The 21,928-nt window shown below is 41.9% G+C and overlaps 1 protein-coding gene across 8 annotated transcripts in view; it reads left to right on the top strand.

Moving 5' to 3' along the window:
• kirrel3b (kirre like nephrin family adhesion molecule 3b) overlaps positions 1 to 21,928 on the top strand; it is a 183,960-nt gene that overhangs the window by 104,224 nt on the left and 57,808 nt on the right. For all 8 annotated transcript variants that reach the window (XM_033631553.2, XM_033631551.2, XM_033631554.2 and 5 more), the window contains 2 exons: positions 4,414 to 4,560; positions 10,239 to 10,388. In XM_033631553.2, the coding sequence (XP_033487444.1) occupies positions 4,414 to 4,560; positions 10,239 to 10,388 (297 nt within the window). The remainder of the gene's footprint in view (positions 1 to 4,413; positions 4,561 to 10,238; positions 10,389 to 21,928) is intronic.

Here is a 21,928-nt window from a genome sequence, read left to right as displayed (position 1 = left end):
GTATGTAAGACTGTATGTAAATGTTAAATTTCCTTTGAAAACAGAGTGTATTTTAAAAGACGGCAATGCATGTAACGGGCAGAACTTGACAGAGCTTCCCAGAACATCAACAACCAATGCACCCAGGGTACCTTGCACATTGTATCAGGACTTGGAAAGCCCATGACCAAACGTCGATATGTGACGAGATCGGAGTGAGAATGTGTTGTAGTAACCTTGCTACATGTAGCAGCTACGATTCTTCTCCTTTGGTCTGAGGGTCTTTTTAGAGGGTTATTCTTGTCATTTAGTATTGCACTTCCATAAAACTAGGGACTTACTTTTAGTCCTCAGTGTAGGCCAAGATTATAGAACACTGTATCGTACAATTCCATGATGCAACGTAATTGTGTCATGTCTAAGATTGAATTTTTATGTCGTCAAACTCCACACCCTCCAGCTTGAAACACAGGCTTTTTCTTAAGAATTCTAGGTCTCCAAGCCTAAACCAAGAGAACCCAAATGACATCTTTAGGGTTATTATTTAAGACATACATATTATACAAATGTCTTCTCAGGTTGAGTAGTGCTTCCCGATCAATAACAACTAAATTGATCTCGGTGTGCAAAATCCGGGGCGTTTCCAACTAGTCAAAGACCCATTCTTGGTCAGTAGCCCTTGGCTTCAGTTACTTATACATCTATATGAGACACACCAGGCTGTCTTGTTAATAACAGCTTTAAAGAACTGACACGTTTCACAACTGTTCACAGTTTCCTTTGAAAACATAAGTACATTTAGAAAATATAGTATACATGTAATGAGCAGAAACTAACACACCATCCCCGAGAGTCCAAAAGTGACGCCAGAGGGGTACATAGAGAGTCATAGTTTGATGCTTCGGGCACTAACCAAGTGTCAGTATTTGAAGAGTTGAGAGTAAGAATGCATGGTAACATCAACAATGTGCTGCTTATCATACAGGTGAAGTAATGGCTCACCCATGTGTATTTGTGTGAGGGATGTGCAATTATTTTGAGTACAGTTAGTTGACATTGTTAAGAGAGCTGTTTGAGAAGTCAGGTATTTGTTTACGACAGTTTAAGGGCATAATGTCTCACAGAATTAACATGAACTCCTGCTGCAAATGATGTGCTAAAATCTTCCTCTGTGCAAACACAACATCAATATATGTAACACCTAAGAAGGTTCAATCTGATACTGAGCTGCTCTGTCTAGAGAGAATGCACAGCAGCATGACAGGTAGCCTGTCTCTGAAAAATAATCTCAAATCTATTTTTTTCTTGATAACCCTTGGGGCGAGGAGTCCAGAGAAGGGCGACGGGAGTGAGGATATAGGTGGGTTGTAGGAAGCATGCAGGCGAGTGTGCTGCCAACAGAGATGTCCGTCCAGTGTTAAATCAATTACAGCACAGTCTGAACTGTTTGATAATATCAGTCATGACTGAGCAGATACAAGATTCCCTGGCGTTTACATTGTTTTTCCGGAACATGCCAAGAGATCTGTCGAGTAGCTGTCTATATGTTGGCGTGCTTCATCTGCGTGCTGGCTGTGTAGCAGAGTACAGCGGAGATAAGCTCCTCACGTGGGAACACAGTCAGGGCTGAAGAAAGCTGCCTAAGTTTGAAGGGCAATACATATGGTGAGATAAAGTCTCACCTAGCCTGCAGCACCCACGATATAGATGCACGCTTACAAAGGGCCTGGTGAGGCAGGAAGAAACAGTCGAGTCGCAAGATGATGAAAAGCCCATTCGGAATTCTGGTGAATTTTTATGCACTACTTTGTACCCTTTTTCTGCACCAGTTTATGGCGTAGATGTGCGCATGGTCTTTATTAATGTAAAGGAAAACGCAAAATTTAGTATTCTCATTAGTAAAGTATATTCTCAGCAATTCTGTATTGCTTTCAAATATTTATTCCCCTGTAGATCCACTTGTATCATTTAATATTATCCCTGCTGAGTCAGCACACATATAGGCGTTATACTCTTACGTCCTGTTTTGCATCTTTTGTTTGGGGAAGCAACCTCTTTAAAATGAAATTTAATTCACTTATAAACTCCTGGACTTTAGGAGTGAATATTTAGCAAGATTTCTGCTCATGTTCAAAACAGTCTGCACATTTAAAACATATTCCATATATGTGTTATCAGAGAATTTGACTGTCTGACAGACACATGTCTCTGGATGATACAAAGTTCAGGGAAGTGGTTGTGTGCTGCTCTGAAAACATTTTTGATTTCACCATTGTATGTCTTATTGTCCACACACATGTTAACTTCACCACCTTTGATAAATCACAGCTTCTCAGTCGGCAGCACACCCAGTGACACAGAGCTGCCAGTCAGATGAAAGATGCAGCACCGTAGTCCAAACTTTTTACACGTCAAAATAACTGTAGCCTTGGAATGTCAGAAAGTGCTAAAACATGCATATATCACTCGACGCAATGTATTCTATTATGACTTTATTCTCGAATATGATGACATATTTAGTGAAAATTCTGATTAGTGTTATTTTTGTTTTTAACAGACAACAATTCCACCTTTAGGTGTATCTAATTCTTGCTGACTTACAGCTGTGTAAGAGCAGCTTCATGTTTGCTTCTGTCCTCATTCTCCAGCAGCAGCCAGCTCTCTGCACTATCCATCGAAGTGGAGCTTCAACATTCTTCTTCTTTCTGTGTTTGGGCAACCATTGCTTTTGAAGTTCCCTGCTGCCCCCTGCTTTACCACAGTTGTTGTTTCATCTGTTAGTAGCTGTCTAGCGGTTTTACAAAATAAAAGTCCTCTGCTATTTCCCAGTTTTAATTGGGGCAGGGAGGCGGGGGCAAATACCAGTGTTCTAAATACTGAGGAGGACATATCGCCCGTGTTCCTCCCCTGAAACCTGCACCTATGGATATACTGTGTATTAATTAAAATGAGTGAGGTGTGTGTATTTTCGTGTGTGTGTGTGATACGTAGGTGTGAGGAAAGAGAGTGCATGAATCAATATGAAAATGTCTGCTTACATCTCTAACAAGCTATCCATCACATGGAATTCAGTTCAAGGCTGAAAAATGACTTGTGGGGATTCTAATGGCATTTTCCAACTAAATTAAAATCAGTTTCTTGTATGACAACAATCTTTTTTCTCTGATGTGGTTTGAAATTGTAGAACAAAGCCAATCAATTTCCCTGTCTGCAGTAGGATAAGTAATTTCCTCTGAATATCAAAACAATCACACAAAGAACTGCAGAAGATGACTGCAATGTGATACAAAGATGTTGTAAGATGAAAAACACGCTTTCTCGTTTTCCGCCGTCTTTTGCTTGCTTATTATTGTGATTCACTACATGTTATTCTTCTATCAGCTTTTTATTTGCATATGATTAAAAAAAAGTGTGTGTGTGTGCCCATTTCAGCATGATGGGAGTACATGTTCTGGTTTGTATGCATGTCTGTGTTTGTGCTGCTGCACAAATCGAGGAGAAAGAATAAGTTGTTCAAGAAAAAAGGCAGACATTCAGATCCAAGCAATGGAACTTAGAAGTTTAAAAATAAGAAACAGCTGCTAACAAACTGCCTCAGTAAAGTGTGTGAGAGAGAAAGTGACACTTTTAAACCTTTGCTGCAGTTCCTGCTCCCAAATCTGAGTGCGTCTGTATGAATGCATGTCAGTGTGTGTAGGCTTTAGTTGATAGGCAGCCTGCCAGTGTTTCTAACTACACATCAGTACCACTCTGCACCCTCCACTCTGATCCACAGCATAACCTCCCCCAGCCTCCACCACCCCTCCACCGCCACCATACCCCTCCCCATTAACACACCCTCTGCCTCTAATGGAGTTCACTGCACACCACTTTCCGCCTGAACACACAGTAGAGGAGTGCAGCTAATAGCAGTTGCACAGTTGGAATACATGGGTGTGAGCTCGAGTTAATGTATGCCACTAGAGCAGTGTTGGCAGACAAGATCGTGTTATCTACAGTGGTGTGTAAGAGCCCGGCCCATCTGTACGGTGACATCCTTCATAAATGAACCAAGCCGAGCTGTGACGGCTGTCTCTTAGGCTGTGCTTCAGTCCTGGTACCGCACTGACACCTCTGATGCGTGTACAGTATCTTGTCTCTGTATCATGAATAGTAAAAGAATGTGCCACGTTTGTATATCACCCTTTAGGCTTCCTTTAACATGAGTTTGACAAGAGGTTTGAGTGAAATTGGTGGAAATGGGCATATGGTGCACTTCCCTTCATTTTCCCTTCATTCAGCACTTGAGTCGCTGAAAGCAGGTGTTTGTAAAGCCACACTTGTTCCCCTCTTTGATCTTGAATTTTCTATGCCCTCTCCTCCTGATTACATTAAAGTGATGTAATGGTTTAAATGGGTCAGACCTAACCTTGCCCTTCTTCTTTTGTTCTACAGGGGCTGCTATGTTTTCCCAGCAGCCACAGGACCTGGTGGTGGTGGCAGGCCAGCCTGTGACGTTACCATGCACTATCCCCGGTTACCATGGCGTTGTCCTGTGGATCAAAGATGGTCTGGCGCTGGGAGTTGGCAGGGACCTCTCTGGTAAGTAACAGCATTTATCCCCTTGTGCGTGTCACCCTGCATTTCTCCATCACCCTCAGTTTCCTCTATTAATTACACTCTCTAATATAACTGTCATATTCAAATTGCTGCTTTTTGTCATCTAAAGCCCCCACATGTCGACATCCTACCCTCTGCCAAATATATCACTCCACAGATGGATAAAAGAGGTCTCGTAATAGTGTGTTACAACACAAGTATTACATTACAAGTGTTATGTAAAACATCAATAATTATATCACTGAACATGACCAAACAGAATTAAAAATTCATTTCTGTCTCTGTGTTAGATGCAGACCTAAATCTCTTATACTTTGCATTTGGCAGGGAAGCACAAAAATCCGAATGAAATATGAAATCAATAGTGGCACTGGTCTTTCTCTGGTGCTTCAGGCTGCTAAATGGCTTTTTGAAGAGTAGCTGGCATCCTCTAATTACACTGCACCTCATGTATAATTGCCTTAATTGTTTAATTTGGAGTAAAAGTGACTGCTGCACTGTCATTTAGTAGCCTGTTGTTCCACCAAGCCAGGCTTTATGTATATTCATGACCTTGATGAATTTCAAGGAAGCACATCACTCCTCTAAATAAACATTTAAAACCTTTGAAGCACTGAGCTATTGAATGAGAAAATCCATAAAAGCGTAGTGCGCACGCATCATTTACTGAAATGATCATTAAATTCTTCCAAAACAGAGATCCATTTGAATCTGTACACAGCTCTCCATACACAGTAGGATGCATTACTCTATAAGGGCACGGTCTTTATTTTAGAGCTTACTTGGCCTCACACACCACCCTGGGTGACCACTAAAAACTCTAGAGTAATTGCAATTCAGTGCAACAAATTATCCAGCTGCAGCCTTTTTTAAAATGCAGAAGTCTCTTTTTAAACAGGAACGATTACATCAGTATTTCGCGTGAGACTGGGGGTTTTCTACCCTCTGACCTTTAGTAAACGTCGCCGATGCGGTCTGTAATTAAACCTCAGTGGCCGACAGAGCCCCAGTAAAGCCATCCTATTCCCTCCTCAGGTTCTTATCAGGCCCAGGGGAGACTGAGAGGTTGCAGTAAACAATGGTCCTGCAGTCTTCGAGTCTCCTTTGAAGGGAGAGGAGGCAGACGGGGGAGAGTACTTATGATGGATCGAGATAGAATGAGAGAGAGTGGAAGGAAGAGAGAGCACAATTTTATTTGGGGTCAGAGTGGAGCAGAGATGTAGAGTTTGTTTTATCCTCTTCTATTTTTATTGATTTAACAAGACAAGACAATCAAGTTGAAATCTCATTTCAGCGGTGGACAAAGACAGAGGGAGGAATAGAACAAAGAAAACGGAGAGAAAAGTCAAGGGAACTACAGTAGATCAACCTTTAACAACACATCTGTGAAGAGTTTGACAGTCGTGGACAAGATGCAGTAACCCTGACCTTCTCCACAACCCTTCTCGTCTTCCTATTTCGCCAAATAATCAGGCCCAAGATGTACAGGTGGAGCGATCCTTCTCTCCTAAACCATTTTAAAAAATGCACAGGGTTTTGTTTGAGGTGGAATAGCTGCCTGCCTGAAGAAGATAGGTTGCTAAAATCAACAGTATGATACGGACAGGGGCTGAGTGCCTTCTATTGAGACGGATGACACTTTTTCAAAATAAAGAGCTCCACAGCTGTCCTTTTTATCACTCCTGCCTACATAAACAAGCAATGCACGCGGCAGTAAAAGAGTGATGGTACATCCACCGCAAGATGTACACAATGAAAGGAAAGTGGCAGCTGTATACATAAAAAGTGCGACGAATCAAATGTTGCATGGAGCATTTCAATAATATAGGTCTGCTTGGCTATTCATAGAAAGAAGCTGCGTCGGCAACGGTGTTCTCCGCCTGGGACCTGTTTCCATTCACGGGAGCAGTGATTAAAACTGAGAGAACTCTTTCACCATTCAGCGCAAGAAATCACGGCACAAAAGCCAATGATTCCTATCTGTCCCCGAATTTCCTATTCATTCCCTTTTGTGTCACGCCTTTCCACTCTAATTAAAGAAAAGTAAAGTAGCCCCACAACCGCTCAGAACATACCAATCAATGCCATGAATATGCATGACAGAGAATCTGCCACGCATGATCATGGTGACAACAGACAAAGCAACTATAAGTGAATTCTCCCGCCATGCGGTAAAGACGGAGAAAGAAATGTTTGTATACATTACGCCATGCACTTGGGATACGGGAGAATGAGCTCTAGGGAAGATAAGCTGGCATGTAGCAAACCTTCAGCAGCATGCATGTGTCACACTTGCCTCTCATGAGAGCAAATTGAACACCGGTCACCTGTTCACAGCTGCAGCTAACCTGTTTCCATCCCCTTGTGGGTACACTGTGTGAAACATGTTCTAGGTGAGTGCTATAAATCACTAGGCCACGCCTCAAGTGTCTGTATACTTACATACACACACACACACACACACACACACACGTTCACCATTGATCCAGCCCCAAGACAAATCCATTCCCCTCTGATGGATTCATTACTCCTTAATGGGCCTATTTTACATTGTTTGCTTTGGGTAACACATTTTGTCTTTGAAATTTGCTGAGATCTAAGATCAATGGCCCTTTACAGGTACACATCACATGTGCAGGGGTGATCAGTCTTCATGTGTGCCACTATGACTTTAGTCAAATTGACAAAATGCATGATCGAGGTGCTTACGAGGTGATAAAAATGCATTATGGTATGTTACCATTGTTTGAAAATGAGATTAGGAAATTCCTATCATTACTATCCTCCACAAATGCAAATTACTTTTCCTTTTGGATCCAGCTAATACACAGAGATGAAACTGGAACGGCGCCATATTCTCACACAGCAAAATTATTCTTAGTTTGCCAGAGGCACAGATGAGGTAATTGGCCAGATCATCTGTTTGTTTAACAGGAATTTACATAGCTTATACCTTGCAACAATTAAAACAAGCAAAACAAAAGTGCACTTGAGGTATGTTCTGTTTCTGGGGTAGGTACACTCAGCACTCGCTTGGTGGACTGGAGTCAACTCAAGGTCACATCATTCAGAATGTGCAATAATCATTACCCTTGCGATCTGCAATGGCATTATTGCCGTGAATCTCATCAATGAACATAAAATTGAAGCAAAATGCTTCTCTGGGTGACCTTGTGCGCATAATGGTGCGTCCTCTATTTTAGGCATTATCCTGAGCAAGGAAAAGCAAGAAGCTCTTTTTCATTCAATGGTTATTAACATTATTAATGGAAGCTTTTAGTTGTGATCAGGTCTCTATTAACCTCTATAAACAGTTATCTTTCTGCATATGTATGCAGAATCTGTAGGTGACGGAAGAAGCAAGAAGTTGGCATCTGAAGCATTCTGGCTTCCTTTTGTAGCCTGACTAGTATTGACCAATCAAGTTTGAACGGGCTTTGGTTGCATGCAGATAAACAATCCATGTGGAGAGCAAAAGAGGCAGAATGCAATCTGGGAAACCATCGACCAACGTCTGACCTCAATTCAGCTTTTTATTAGCTTTTTCCTCATCCATCTGCATTCATATGCAGATTTCTGTTTATAGAGATTAGCTGAAATGTTGTCTGGACCTGTCTCACGTTGCTAATTGAACTGTTAACAATACACAAAAGAGGAAGTCTACATCAGATCTCCCAAAATAGGCTTATCGTCATCAGACAGGGTTCTGAGGTTGGGTCACTATTAACACTGTGACATTTACAACCTGTGTTACCGAAGCCCTGGTATCACTCAGTGTAGGACACATTGTAGAAAGTCTGGTGAAACTTAAAAAAGGAGGCACTAGTTTTTCCACAAAACATCCAGTGCAGCTTCAATCTTTGTTCACTTTTTTTTTAAGTTAGCCTGCCACTTATTTTGCCTTTCTTTGTTTATCTCCTCCCCAGCTTTAATGTTTATGTTTAGGCGTTCTTTTGTCCTTCGTCCTCCCACTGTATAGACCCTTAAGATTAAAGGCTACACGTAGGAGGATGAAATGCAGAGAGTGGCTTAATCGGCTGTAACTCACCCCACCAGCATAAAATGAGGCCCACTTCATGCTCTATTAAAGGCAACTGGATTCAATGAAGCAACAGTCAGTAATTGGACTTTGAGCAGACGATGGGTTTTTGCAGTAGACAAATTCAAGGATTTAAAAGCTGTTCTAAGGCTGCCCAGTCTGTTATGTTCCTTTTGGGCGCAGAAACGTATAACCAGCCTGTAAAAACCTTAACAGTGAAAGACTGGAGTGTTTGGGGATCTCTGAAGTGAACATGAGTCATTGGCTGGGTGTTACTGAGAAATCAATATTTTTCTCCCCAACATTTGTTGGCAATGACCCAACAGTTGGATGGGTACTGACAGATTTTTTTGTTGGAAAGGAAATGACAAGTGTGTGAGTTTAAAGTGTGAAGTTTACTTTTACAAAGCACACAGTTAAAGTGGGGCTTTGTTAAAAGTCTGGCCTTGTTCTGCTCTAAAACTCTCCAATCCTATCTACTCGCTTCGTCATTGATTAATTACTTTTAAGGACCACTGGAGGAAAAAAGCAATTCTTTGCAGGAAATTCATAACATTTTTTTTGGAGTGCATTTTTTATGAACAGACATTCTTATTTCATTCCACATACTGTATCACCAATAATTAGAAAGATGGAGTGAGAGAAAAAGAAAAGGGATCTTCAGAGACGAGCAGTTCTAAAAGCATGAGAAATACCCCATAAAGCTCCCCAGTCAAACACATTCCTCTACTTGCTTATTTGCCCCGGCGGAGGGATGCACTCCACAACATACTCTCAATGCATATTTCGATAATAGTTAGGGAGATATCTTTAAAACCATCTCACTTGACTTGTGTAAAATGTCCAGGTCTCTTAGATATTGCTCTGCTTTGTTGCATTATTAAACTATAAATCATTGCACAGAGCATTGCTGAAACAACTCAAACTGTAGCTGATCCTGTTTACGGCTGCAGTAAAACCTCATTCTGCCGAATGCAGCAACCTCTACAGCAGCTCATTAACATTGCCAGGAGTGCCATAAAAACATGTATTTGACCCTTGATGTGTTAATTTTGTACTGTGAGTAAATTAGCAAATGAACAATCAAAAGCGGTGCTCACCTATGAAGTAATCTATAACACTCACTTGCAATGCAGCTCAGTTTCAGTGCTCAAGCCAATATTGTCTTTGTAATGCATTTGCCAATTAAAATTGACTTCACAATAAGATACATTAAGCTTGTGTGTTGTCTTTATATTGTGTATTGTTAGTGTTGTTATAAGCAGTGGTGAATCCTCCAGCCACTTAGGACACCACCCAGAGGGTGGGCACCAATTTTTTTTGGATGTAAGGAAATAAAATAAAATTTTAAAAAAGATCAAACTCAAGGAAAATAGTGCAGTGGAGTGTATGTGGACAGAATTGGAGTAAGAGAAAATCAAAAGGCAAAAACCATCTGGGGAAAAAAAAAGATTTACAAAAAAAAAAAAAAAATTACAAATTTACACCACCAGGGGAAGCTTGCCTTGGGCATCAGATGTGCTTGGTCCAGCACTCACAGCTTTAAAATGACAAATTTATCTTCTGAGCAGTGTTTTAATTTCGAATTTAACTAAAATGAACAAATGTGTTTGCCCTGTAGGCTATCCTCGCTACACAGTGATTGGAGACCACGGATCGGGAGAGCATCATTTGCGAATCCAGCGTGTCGAGCTGATGGATGACGCCGTGTTTGAGTGCCAGGCTGTCCAGGCTGCCATGAGGTCCCGTCCTGCCCGTCTCACTGTGCTGGGTGAGTCCCAATTAAACACACACACAGTCCAAACAACACCACTATAATAGCAACCGCCCCCAATTGTGGAGGTGCAAAGCAACTGGCGGAAAAGGCTTCACTGGCGTCACTGGCTTCTCACTTTGTCATTCGTTTTTCATGCTAAGAGGACCAAATCAACATCACAGAACATGTCTTTATTATTATTTTAGCTACGTGTGTGATATCTGATATTTCAGGATAAAGGCAGCATAAGCAGTGTTCTGCAGCTTCTGATAAAACACTGAGATCCACATCCAGGTGTGTGGAGAAAAACAGAACAAACAGCTCGTATGCATCATCCCAAATGTTCAACCCAAATCTACACTCTTGAGCCTAAACACTGGGCAGAAGTAGCACCAGAGCTCTAGGGGCCCCTTACAAAAGTGGTGCTTCGTAACAATAAAAGTATACAGTACGAGTCCTTGTTCACTTTCCAATTACACAGAAAATATGAATATAGGTACACGCTCAAACACAGGTGTTCTCATCCAGTCTCTCTCAAAACATGATGAACGTGCAGTAAAACCCGAGAACAAAAGATTTTGTATTAAAACCATCAGAAAGGAATTAAATCAATGCTAATGTTTCCCATTTGGCAGACAGTGTCAATATGACTGAACTTTTACAGACCCTTACATTTCCACTTTAATTTCCTTCCTCTCCATGCAGCCTCCATTTTCATTATTACTGCAAGCTTGAGAGGTTACTGGTTCTTAATTAAACTTTATTGGGTTATCATTCAGCAATGCCATTTCTGCCTTATTGGTTAGCACCGGTGCGATCGCAGGCTAACGTCTCTTTCTTGGGCCCTTCGAGCTTCCCACTGCTTCCTGTCTCCTGCCGCCTCTCACAACCTCCCGCGCTGGAGGACTGCTGGATAGATCGCTCGAGTCAATGACGGAGCAAAAGAGAACAAGGGAGAAGGAATGGGGAAGAGAAAGGGTAGAGGGAGAGGAGGGGGGGGGGCGTCTGCCATGCAGTATCCTCGCCACGAGCGGCTGATCCGCCTTATTGATCCAGCCTAATGAAAAGTGAAACTAACGATTTGTAGGGGAGAAGGCAGCAGGAGTAAAAAGAGAGAGGGGAAGACAAATTGCGGCATAACGTTTCTCTGGCTGCCAAGCCCCCTGCAAATGGATATGAGTGAATAATTATGGATACTTCTACAGAGAGCTGAAAATGCAACTGCACTTTCCTACCGTCTACTACTGTCCTTTCTCGACTTGCTCCGGTCTGTCAGAGTTTAGCTGCTCTGACGGAGTGTTTTTTGCACAGAAACTTTGCCATTTGATCACAGCGTCAAGGACAGATGGGAGAGAAGAATCCAATGTGTATCCAGGTGTTTCAGCAAGGTTGTTGTCAATGTATTTGATCAATTCAGCCGTTTAAAGGAATACCTCACCCACAAAATGACTATATCAATGAGTCATGCCATGTTATGTTGAATTAGTGAAGAAAACTTTGTTTCTTGTATGTCTCCATGGAAAAACAGCCAACTCTGACCAAAAAATTGTAGTAATTATTACAGTGACACGAAATAAAAAGTGACAATGTCCATGCACAAAAATCAAAGGAGCCCCCATTGGATAGGTTGGGGGCTGGGTCAAACAAACAAAGGACTTTCGCTCTTCGTGCATAGGGAAAATAGTAATATAAAGACCAAGAACAATGACTGGCCAGCTCACTCAGTGTGGAAGTCTGTGGTACAGGCAGGCAAAATCCAAGATACTCAGACTGTAGTTAAAAATCCTTTACCGATACATGAAACACAGGACTTTCCCCCAGGAGAGCGATGTTGGCTTCCCAAAGTCAACACTGACTATGTTTAATAACTTGATTAGCATGCTAAACTCATTCACTAGATGTGTCACAGGGAACTGCCCATTGGTCCAACATCCCATTGGTCCGACATCCCATTGTTCCAACTATATTAAACCCATTGTTCCGAAGTCCGTTCCGAAATCATCATGATGCCCTGTGGTTAAGGTCTGGTTAGGTTTAGGCACAAAAACCACTTGGTTAGGGTCAGGAAAAGATCATGGTGTGGGTTAAAATGAAAAAGAAAGTGACAAACACATAAGCTGTGAGCCTGCTTCGCCTCAAGCCTTTCCCAGCTGACCCAGAGACGGTCGCGGCGCACCATCAAGGTAGAAATACGCCCGCCAGGAGCCGTTCAGCACCACAGACTGTCGGACTAATGGGATGTCGGACCAATGGGCTGTCGGACCAATGACATGGACCCGTGTCATATGTCATGTAGCCTATGTAATGCTCAGTACTTCCCAAACACTCTAATGCAAGATTCCAATACAATTTTTGTAGCCAAAATGCATTTGTTTGGGAAGTACGAGCACAGGACTGGAGAAATGAGACTTTGTGTGCTTGAATTTGGACACACATTTTTGAAATAGTTTTACTGTTTTTAAACAAGGTCTCCAGTAAATCAACATATCATGTGTTTGTCGTTTTCTATGGATGTTTTTGCCACAAATTCAAGATCACACAGCATGACTAATTAGTTTAGAAGTGGTTATTTTGTTGGTGAAGTATTCTTCAAACTAAATGCAATTTAGGACATTTTAGGTTACAGCAATGTTATCTCTAAACATTTTATTTATTGCCTGTTTCTGTAGCCTTCCTAGCATCCTTGGGAGTTTTCATATATATATGAAACTGCCACTTCATTTCATTCATATATGAGTGGATGGCTGCCATATACAGCAGATGCAAATACTTCTTGGTTTTTCGCTTTAATCCCCTTGACACTGTGCTCTCCTGGTTTGGCAAACCCTACACTGACTACTCAACGTAATTAAAACAAAGAAACAAATTATTTGCAAATGCTTGACTCTGGACTGCAAGCGACGTACAGCAGCTGGAAGTACACTAGTTGGCCCCTACTGTATTTAAATAACCAATCAGCAATGAGAAAAGGGAAAGCCTTTATTACCTATTTGGCTGATTGAGGCTGAGAGAGTTTATCATTCCTCCCCATAAGCCCAAATAGAAGGTGTTTGTTTAATCCCCTGCCGAGCTAGCTGACTCCTGAATGCACTGCCAGGGAGAACTGCAGGCTGACACACACACAAGGTAATGGAGGAAATATATGCAAGGCCTGTGTCACTGCAAACTCCAAGCTGTCAATTACTTGCCAGTGGTGACAGAGTGTGTCTATCGACTCGGAAGACAGCTACGGCCCCACACACCTATGCGCTCACACACACACACACACACACGTACACACAAATACATAGGCATATACACAATATGCTTACACGCACACCCACATCCACCAGTGCACACACACGCAGCCTCCCTTCTTCGAGCTGACAGCAGAATAAATCTAAAATTCTCCCCTCCATCTTTCATAACTCAATATCAGCCCAAACTCCTCCATGTGCCACATCAGAGGAACTTCTCTCCTCTTGACTTTGATAGGCTCGGAAATAACATAACATAAATATTTACTAACACATAGAGAGAGACCTTTATCACTGCCAGAGACGAGAAACTCTGCTTTTCTTTTTAATGATTTGCTTGAGTTCGTCCTTGTGAGCCAAGCGGTTTGGTTGAGCCAAAGATGAAGCGGCGGTGACCTTACCTGACCTGCCCATTTAAAGGAAAATGTTTAATAAGTGGAAGAAGGCTTTTGTTTTACTTTCATTCACATCAGCCAATACTTCAAGTGCAAGAGCAATGCAATTAAAGAGGAAAACACACAACACATTCCCATTCACAAACAGTAATGAAGTTCCTTCATTAAAGGGCTTCGAGAGCAAAATGGATGTTGAACTTAACCCTTGCGAGCGTTTGCATGGCTTGCAGGCTTGCCCTCACATGCCAAAGGAGAATCAAGGTCTTGTGAATTAGTCATGAAGGAAGAGAATGGAGGGTTTCAGGTCCAAAAAAGACCCCTGGGGCTAATTATATCCCTTGCAGCAAGTTGGCAATGCTCCAGACCTTTGCTCTAATCTTTCTACCTTAGGTTGGGGACCACTAGAACAAAGGGAAAGGAGTTCACTGTTGTTTGATTAAGGTGTTTGGCTGAAAAACTACTTTGAGGTGCTCTGGGTTTTTCCGTAAATTGGAAGCGCGTTAATCTCTTCCACAAATGTAAAATGTGTCATAATGTCACAATGAAATGCGGTGCCATTTATTGACTCATTGCTGACATTTTCATACATCAGTTTCTGTCTTAAATGTTTCTGTCTCTTTCATCCTTTCTCCGACTTTGTCTTTTTACCTCATTCCAAGTTAATGCACAGCCGTGGAGTTCGATTGCTGGATTCTCTTCATTTAAAGTGTTGCGTTAAAAGCATACACAATTAATGCAGAGATGCTTTGTACATCTGTGTAATCTCTGTTAATTGAGGTTTTAAAATAGCTCATCAGGTATTTACTTTACCAGAGATGAACTCTGAAGATAACTAAGTGGTCTAGATGACTTATATACTTCCACTCAATCTGAAGTCATTAGTACACTTGAGTTATTGTCAGTGTTTTCATGATTTTTTTTCTTATGTAAACTTAACTGTCACTTTATCCTGATATGACATGCCCAGAGTTTAGATTAACTTTTTTTTTTTTTTTTTTTGCTTGCTTGGTTTTTTGTTTTTTTTTGCTAATTATAAGACTGCAAAGGATTGAGAAAAATTGTTGCTTTTCGAACTGTTGCAAGTGTGGGTGATCAGCTTGGTTTACTTGCAGCTATATATATACATTTCAGATTTTTTTTTTAACCTCTATGTTCCAGCTCTGCCAAGTGCAGGGTCATAAAGGTCATTTCGCAGACCACACTTTTGAGATCAGGCAGAAATTGGGAAATGCTTCAAGAGTTTAACCTTGCTTGAAGCAAATAAAGTGGGGTTGCAAAGCTTGACTCTTCATTAGGAGAAAATATTACATATATACGTCGCTGTCAGACTCCGTAATACCCTGCAATTGTAGTATTATATCATATGCATTTAATAAAGTTAATGTATGTTTTAACTGTCAGAAACAGCGTAGCCTACTAGTGCTTTTACATTGTGTCTGAAGATGTTACAATTGTGTTAACATTTAATAAGAGTTAATTATTGCACTATTTATAATATTAAAAGTACACAGGCACACTGTTAAGTGTTCCAGACAATAATAATTGTTCTGTTATCAGTTAATAATGCACGTGTCATTATGCCTTTTTGTCTTCATAGATATTATTGCTGCTGCGAGATGATAGTCTCAGCAACGTGCTTTTTTGTTAGCTTTGCATGTGAGCCCATGACTGCTTTATTCCATTATCACAATGAGATGTTTGTAAAGTTATTGTAAAGGGTGAAACTTAAAAGACCTTTGCCAAGATCGTTCAAGATGACAGGCATTCACAAACACAATATGATCCCTGTCTTCTGATAAACATAGCTGATAGCATGCCATTTGAATGCGCCATTGTGTGCGAGATATTTGTTTTCCCTTCCCTGCATTGTTAATGTTTTGGACCCGTGCTTCAGCAACAATGTTCATGTACACAAAAGCCCAAGGGTATCTTTTGTTATTGTTGTTTCCAATTGCCGAAGCTGAATCAGCCGTTTCTGTGGATAAGTCTGAATTCATTATTTTTCAAGGATCACGCTGGCATCCTTTTAGTAATGGGGCTGAACTTTGGGGGCAGGGTTAAAGGATGAAAAGAAAGAAAAAAGCGACGGAGGGATTTGAAGTTTTAATGCGGAAACAAGGCAGAGATGGGCTAATATTCCACACAGTCAATGAGACGCTGTCCATGGTGCTAGTAGTGGTCTCCACTGAGAGTGTGTGAGCTGTTACTGCTAAGCCAGTGATAGTTGTCACAGCAACTGGGGACCTGAGTCTGAACCTGACCTGAGCAATGATAGGTCTGTAATGACAGACATCGTTGGCTCGACTATATAACAATATGTGCAATTTGGCTGTTATTCCTTGGAAAAAGAAAGCTTGTGCAAAGATGTAATTTTCCTCTGTTTTCCATCTGTTTGCCTGCATTGTTATTATCATCAGCGTATACAGAAATGTATGTAAGTTGAGGGTGGGTGGCATGGTGGGGCAGTATTGAGCACTGTTGTCTCACTGCAAGAGGGTTATGGATTCTAATCACCAGCTGGCTGAGGCCCTTCTGTGTGGGCTTTGCATGTTCTCCCTGCATCAGCGTGGATTTTCTACAGGTTATGCAGCTTCCTCCCACAATCCATAGACATGCAGGTTAGATTAACTGGTGGCTTAAACTTGCCTGTAGGTGTGAATGTGAGTTCAAATGGTTGTCTGTCTCTGTGTGTCAGCCCTGTGAGAGATTGGCAACCTGTCTAGGGTGCATCCTGCCACTTACCCAATGTCAGCTGGGATAGGCTCCAGAGCCCCCCGAGAGCCTGTACCAGGATAAATGGTTACAGAAAATGAATGAATGAATGTTTAAGGAGTGGTGTTGTTGTTTGCCTCTTTATGAGTTACTTGGAACATGATTTTATACTAAGTACCTTGTGTGTTTAGATCCACGTGTTTTCATTTTTCCTAATTTCATCATTTAAGGCTGCAGAAATCAGTCATATCCATATCCCTCTTCCTGAGTGGTGAAATTGTGTGTGTAAAAGTGTGGGGGGAAAAAAGCAGCTTTAAAGCCTCCCGTCTAAGTAACCAATTTGTCTCTTACAAAAGTTAATTTAGGTCTAGCCAAGCATCTCAGTGAAAGTACAGGGAGAGATAAGGTGTCCTAAACGGCAGTCATTCTGGGAGAAAATATGACTAATGTTTATGTAGCGCTGCCTTTTCTGCCATTTTGTCTGAAACACGAGATGGAATGATAACTACATCTATGATATCAGAGAGGCTGGGAACAGGTGCGTGATTATGGTAGACAGACTGTATGTAGGATGTTTTTTTTTTTTTTTTCCTCTTAGCATTTCAGCAGAAGGAAGAGAAATGACACGAATACATCTGTGCTCTGCAAAACAACAGTACCAACTGCGTACAGGTGCTGAGCTGATTTGAATTCACACTACATAGTAAATAGGCTTGCTTCAGATAACTGTAATTGTTGTCAGCAAACTAATGATTGGCACTAACAAAAATCGAGAGCTACGGGGGCTAATAACTGGCAGAACCTTGAAACAAGTGCTTTTTATTTTTTTATTTTTAACTGTCCTTATGGAACCCGAATCCTCTGCCACCCACCCTCGAACTCACACACACATAGCTATAAGCGCAACACAGCCGGGTGGTGAGCAGCGATGTCAGCACCCTCCCAATCTGTGGAGAGCAGCTTCTCGGGCTGCACATGGCTGCGCTGTGAAGGAGCAGGCTCCGCATGTTTCTGACAGCTCTGGCATCTCCCCACTCCTCATCTCGTCTTCATCCTTCCATCTCTCCATTTTATTTGGCACTGCTTATTTGGTAGATCATGACACCAACGCTACCAAAAGATTACTAAGCATTTCTTTACTACACTTATTAAAATTCAATACCCCACCCTGTCTTTGAATCTTCTGTTTGTCCCCTATTCCCTTCGTTTGTCCTCCCCCTTTTCCAGCTGCCTCCATCTCCTATCCCATATTTGCCCTTCCAGTTTATTATTGTTTACCATGTGGTCGCACACACTTCCCTGAAAATCAGTCCTCTGCTGCTTTCTTATTTTGTGTATACATTTTGTACAGTCTGCCATATTGTTTGAGATTGCCATCTGTGATCCTGTTTGTGAGAGTAAAATGGTTTTGTGCGTTTCTCTCACAATCTTTTTCATTCATTCACTCGTATCTTTTCACTCATCCTGTGAGTGTGTGCATGTGCTCACGCATGGCTCGGGATCTTCTGGCTCTCAAACAGATGTACAATGACAGCACTTGAAGAGGGCCGGTGATTTGGGCCAGTGAGCCACGCATGTCTCTTGTATCCACCTGCGCTGGGTATTCCTCTCCTCTCCTTTTTGTCTTCTTTTTTTCCTGATCTATCTATCACAAACTCTGCAAGCTGTCGCGATGGGGTGACAGGCGGCCCGTGCGAGCATTCTTCTGAAATAGACAGTCAAGTCAGGAGGCTCATTGTTGTTCAGGACACGTCTGCTGAAGCACAGCGCTACAGCAGCTACACGTCGCCAGCCTCCCCTCCCCTACACCATCCAGCCTCCTTGTGAGGAGCCTTCTCTCATTCATTCGCCTCCAAATTGCTTTTTCTCCCTTGCTCACGCTCCTGGAAAGCCAGGGCGCCCGCAGGATTTCATCGGCTGCTTTCGAGAAGTCCCATCCCTGACCCCCCGCCCAATATTGGTTTAGCCTGGAAAAACCAGCAGGTTCACCATCAGCAACACAAGTTGTTACCAGACTGAAGAGGACTTCTCAGCCAACTCATGTTATCAGCTTCCCTTCACATAAATCCAAGTTTTATGTTCTGTGTTTGGGGAATTTTATGTTTGAGGTCCGGGGAATTCACATGTATTAAAGGACAAAAGGCAGCTTTATGACCCCCAGGGTTTATTCAGACCCCTCTTGGAGGTGACGGACTTACCGCCTTGCACTGTTGAGTTAATTACACATCAATATGCCTTGGTCTCATTTATGGATATCTTTGATTATGCAGTAAAAGTAAATGATCTCACTGACGTCCAGACTTTGTGACCAAGGTGGGGCTTGTGGTCAGTTGGGTCCAGCATTGGTAGATCTGGAAAAATACATAAATGAAGTCTTTTCTGAGAGTGGGTAAGGTGAGGTGGAGGACCTCCATAAAATGTGAGCAGCCTTAAAACAAAATAGTGGAATTACCCATCCAAGGGAGAGGGATGACTCAAAGGTCTTAACAGATATGGCACATAATATGACAAGTATGTTTTCCTTGGTGTATAATCACTTGAAAATAAGAATTGTGTTTTCGTTAGGAAGCAGGTCCCAGTCCACGGAGTCTGCCATGTTGCATCGCCATGTTTCTACAGTAGCCCAGAATGAAGAAATCAAACCATGGCTCTAGATAGGGCCACTAGTGTTTTTACAATAGCCACCATAGTTAGCAACACACCTGAGATGAGCCGGTTTTTTAACGTGTTTCCTGGTTTTAATCACCTGGTCCATTTGTTTTGGAGAGGAAGGTACCTCTGCAGATAATTCACCTCCTTGTGAAAATGTCCTAAATAATAAACACTGAAGGAATCCTAACGGGGAGTCAGAACGCTTGGCACATGGGGCAAGTTTTAGCTAGTTGCAATATGCAATCCTCACCACTAGATGCCACTAAATCGCATACGCTGCTCCTTCAATGTAAGTTGTAACAGGCCATTCTCCTTTAAACAAACAAGCGAACAAACAAAAACCACTGATTGGAGCTTAAAACCCACTATTACAGTGGTCTGATCTATCATACATGTAATAGCGTTAGGTCAAAAGTTACCCCAACAAACTCTGTGTATTACAACTTAAGTCTTTAGTTGAAATCATGTCTTACATCTTCGAATAATACATGCAAAAAAAAAAGAAAAAAAATCTAATCCCTTGTGACTGATCAGCTTTTAGTTATCTTTGATTTGTATAAAACCTGTAATCACTGAGACACGCATGAACGTCGCTGTCTGTGCGTATATGCATGCCGACAGCGTCCACGTCTCCGCATGCACGGGAGAATGCAAATTTGTGAAAGCGTTGAAAGAGATTACATTATTATCCCCAAGAAGAAAGTAGTGAGCGGAGCAGGGTTTGCTGTGAGTCAGCCCTGTAATTAAAGAGGAGCGATCAATCTGTACCACTGACCACACTACTTATGCCAAGTCTATCGAATGGCTGCAGTAAAGAGCTAATTTAGAACCATTAGGGACTGCCGAGTTTGCAAACAGCCCAGTAATGATGATGGCTGATTCAAGTTCAAGGCTTGGCCTCTGTATAACTGTCAGACCTGGCAGTCATAAGGCGGGATCAGTGGAAGATCTCAGATGAAGAGAAAAAGCTAAAATATCTATTTAAATTTATTTTTCCTAGTCATTCATTTGTATTCAATGGATGTTGGGTTATTGGTCAAATCCTCCTGTTTCTTAAGCAGACATAAATGCTTCCACTTGCCAAGAACAAGAACAATAAAGTTTCCTTTTACCGAACTATTGTGTTATCAAGTCTAACTGCCTTTCTGCCTCGGTGAGACTTTTTTCCCACTGCTATTTTAGTCAGGGTGATTTCAAAAAGATGCCAAAGGAGCACAAGCATATGTGCTCGCCACACAGATTTCTGTCCAGGCTGTCACAAACTGTCTCCACAATCTCTACATACAGTAAGACCTCAAACACAATGGAAGACAGAAAGGTACAAAAGGTATGGATGCAGGATGGAGGCAGCCAGGCATGTCCGTCTACTTCCTTGTCTGTTCACCATTCACCCTCAGTGTCTTGCTGGCAGCCAGCCCTCCAGGGGGACATGACCTGAAAGTGTAGCAGTGCTCTGTTTGGTCTGCGTGTGACCTCCCTCTCTCCCATGTCGCTCCACTATGCACAGAATCATAAACTCTTGCTCTGACATCCCTCAACGGGAAACATACAGGTGAATAATAGTAGACACTTTTAAAGGTCAAAGGGAAGCACATAGTGACTGCGATAGTATAACCTTTCGTCCACATTCATTAGTGGTGTCACCTTCTGACCCTGTTGCACCTATTTATAGCATTGATGTGTGCTAATGTGTGTACAGGAAGAATACTTCCTTTGAGGGAGAGCAAAGGAGCCTCTTATCTCTCCTTCTCTGAGAGTTTTGAGCACTTGTAAGCAATAAGAGAAAAATCACCTCATTTCAAGCCTGAGTCCTATCAGTCACATACTGTCAGACGTTCCTTTCTAATCTCCTCCTCTCCATAAAACCCCCTTTCTTTACGACCGCCTTATATGCTTGGCATTTAATTAATGTTTCAGTCATATGTGTAAGAGAGCACTGACAGCAAGCCAATACCGCTGGATCTTTGCAATCAGCTGTCACAGTGCTATCGCTGAGCCTCACATTTTGTCCATTTTCTTTAATGACAAATGGGAGAGCTGTTTGAGATTCCTGGCTCATAATGCTGTTCACATGCTCCCTGTCTCATTTGCATACCAGGCACTAGCTCTATTCTTAGCAGAAGAATAAACTAATGTGATCTCCTTGACCTTGTTTCCAATTGCTGATAAAGGACCAGAAGGTGACCACATTCTCACAAAGATTTTTTTTTTCCCTTACTTGCCTAGATCAGCACACTCTGTTGTCTGATCTGCTGGTGCTGACCTGAGATTCCTCTACCTCTCCCAACCCCTCCCTGCATATCAATGAAGACCAGATGAAAGGGAGCCTGCCAGAATTAACACTGCATTTCAAACTCAGACGCACAAGAGGAACTAGTGAGTGGGCATTGTCTTTGAAATCGCAGATTCACTGGTCAGCTGGTCAGAGTTTCAGTTTGGTCAAGTCAGAGTCCAGACATCAGTGTTCCCACACTGGTCTGATTCAGTCCTTACTCACTGTATATGTGTGGTACTGACAAGGATGTTGTCTGAAAAATTGGCAAAACAGTTTTTTTCTTTG

The sequence above is a fragment of the Epinephelus lanceolatus genome, chromosome 4, assembly GCF_041903045.1.
Source record: "Epinephelus lanceolatus isolate andai-2023 chromosome 4, ASM4190304v1, whole genome shotgun sequence".
Lineage (NCBI taxonomy): Eukaryota > Metazoa > Chordata > Actinopteri > Perciformes > Serranidae > Epinephelus > Epinephelus lanceolatus.
Note: the sequence above shows the minus strand (reverse complement) of the source record. Positions and strands in the feature narration are given on the sequence as shown.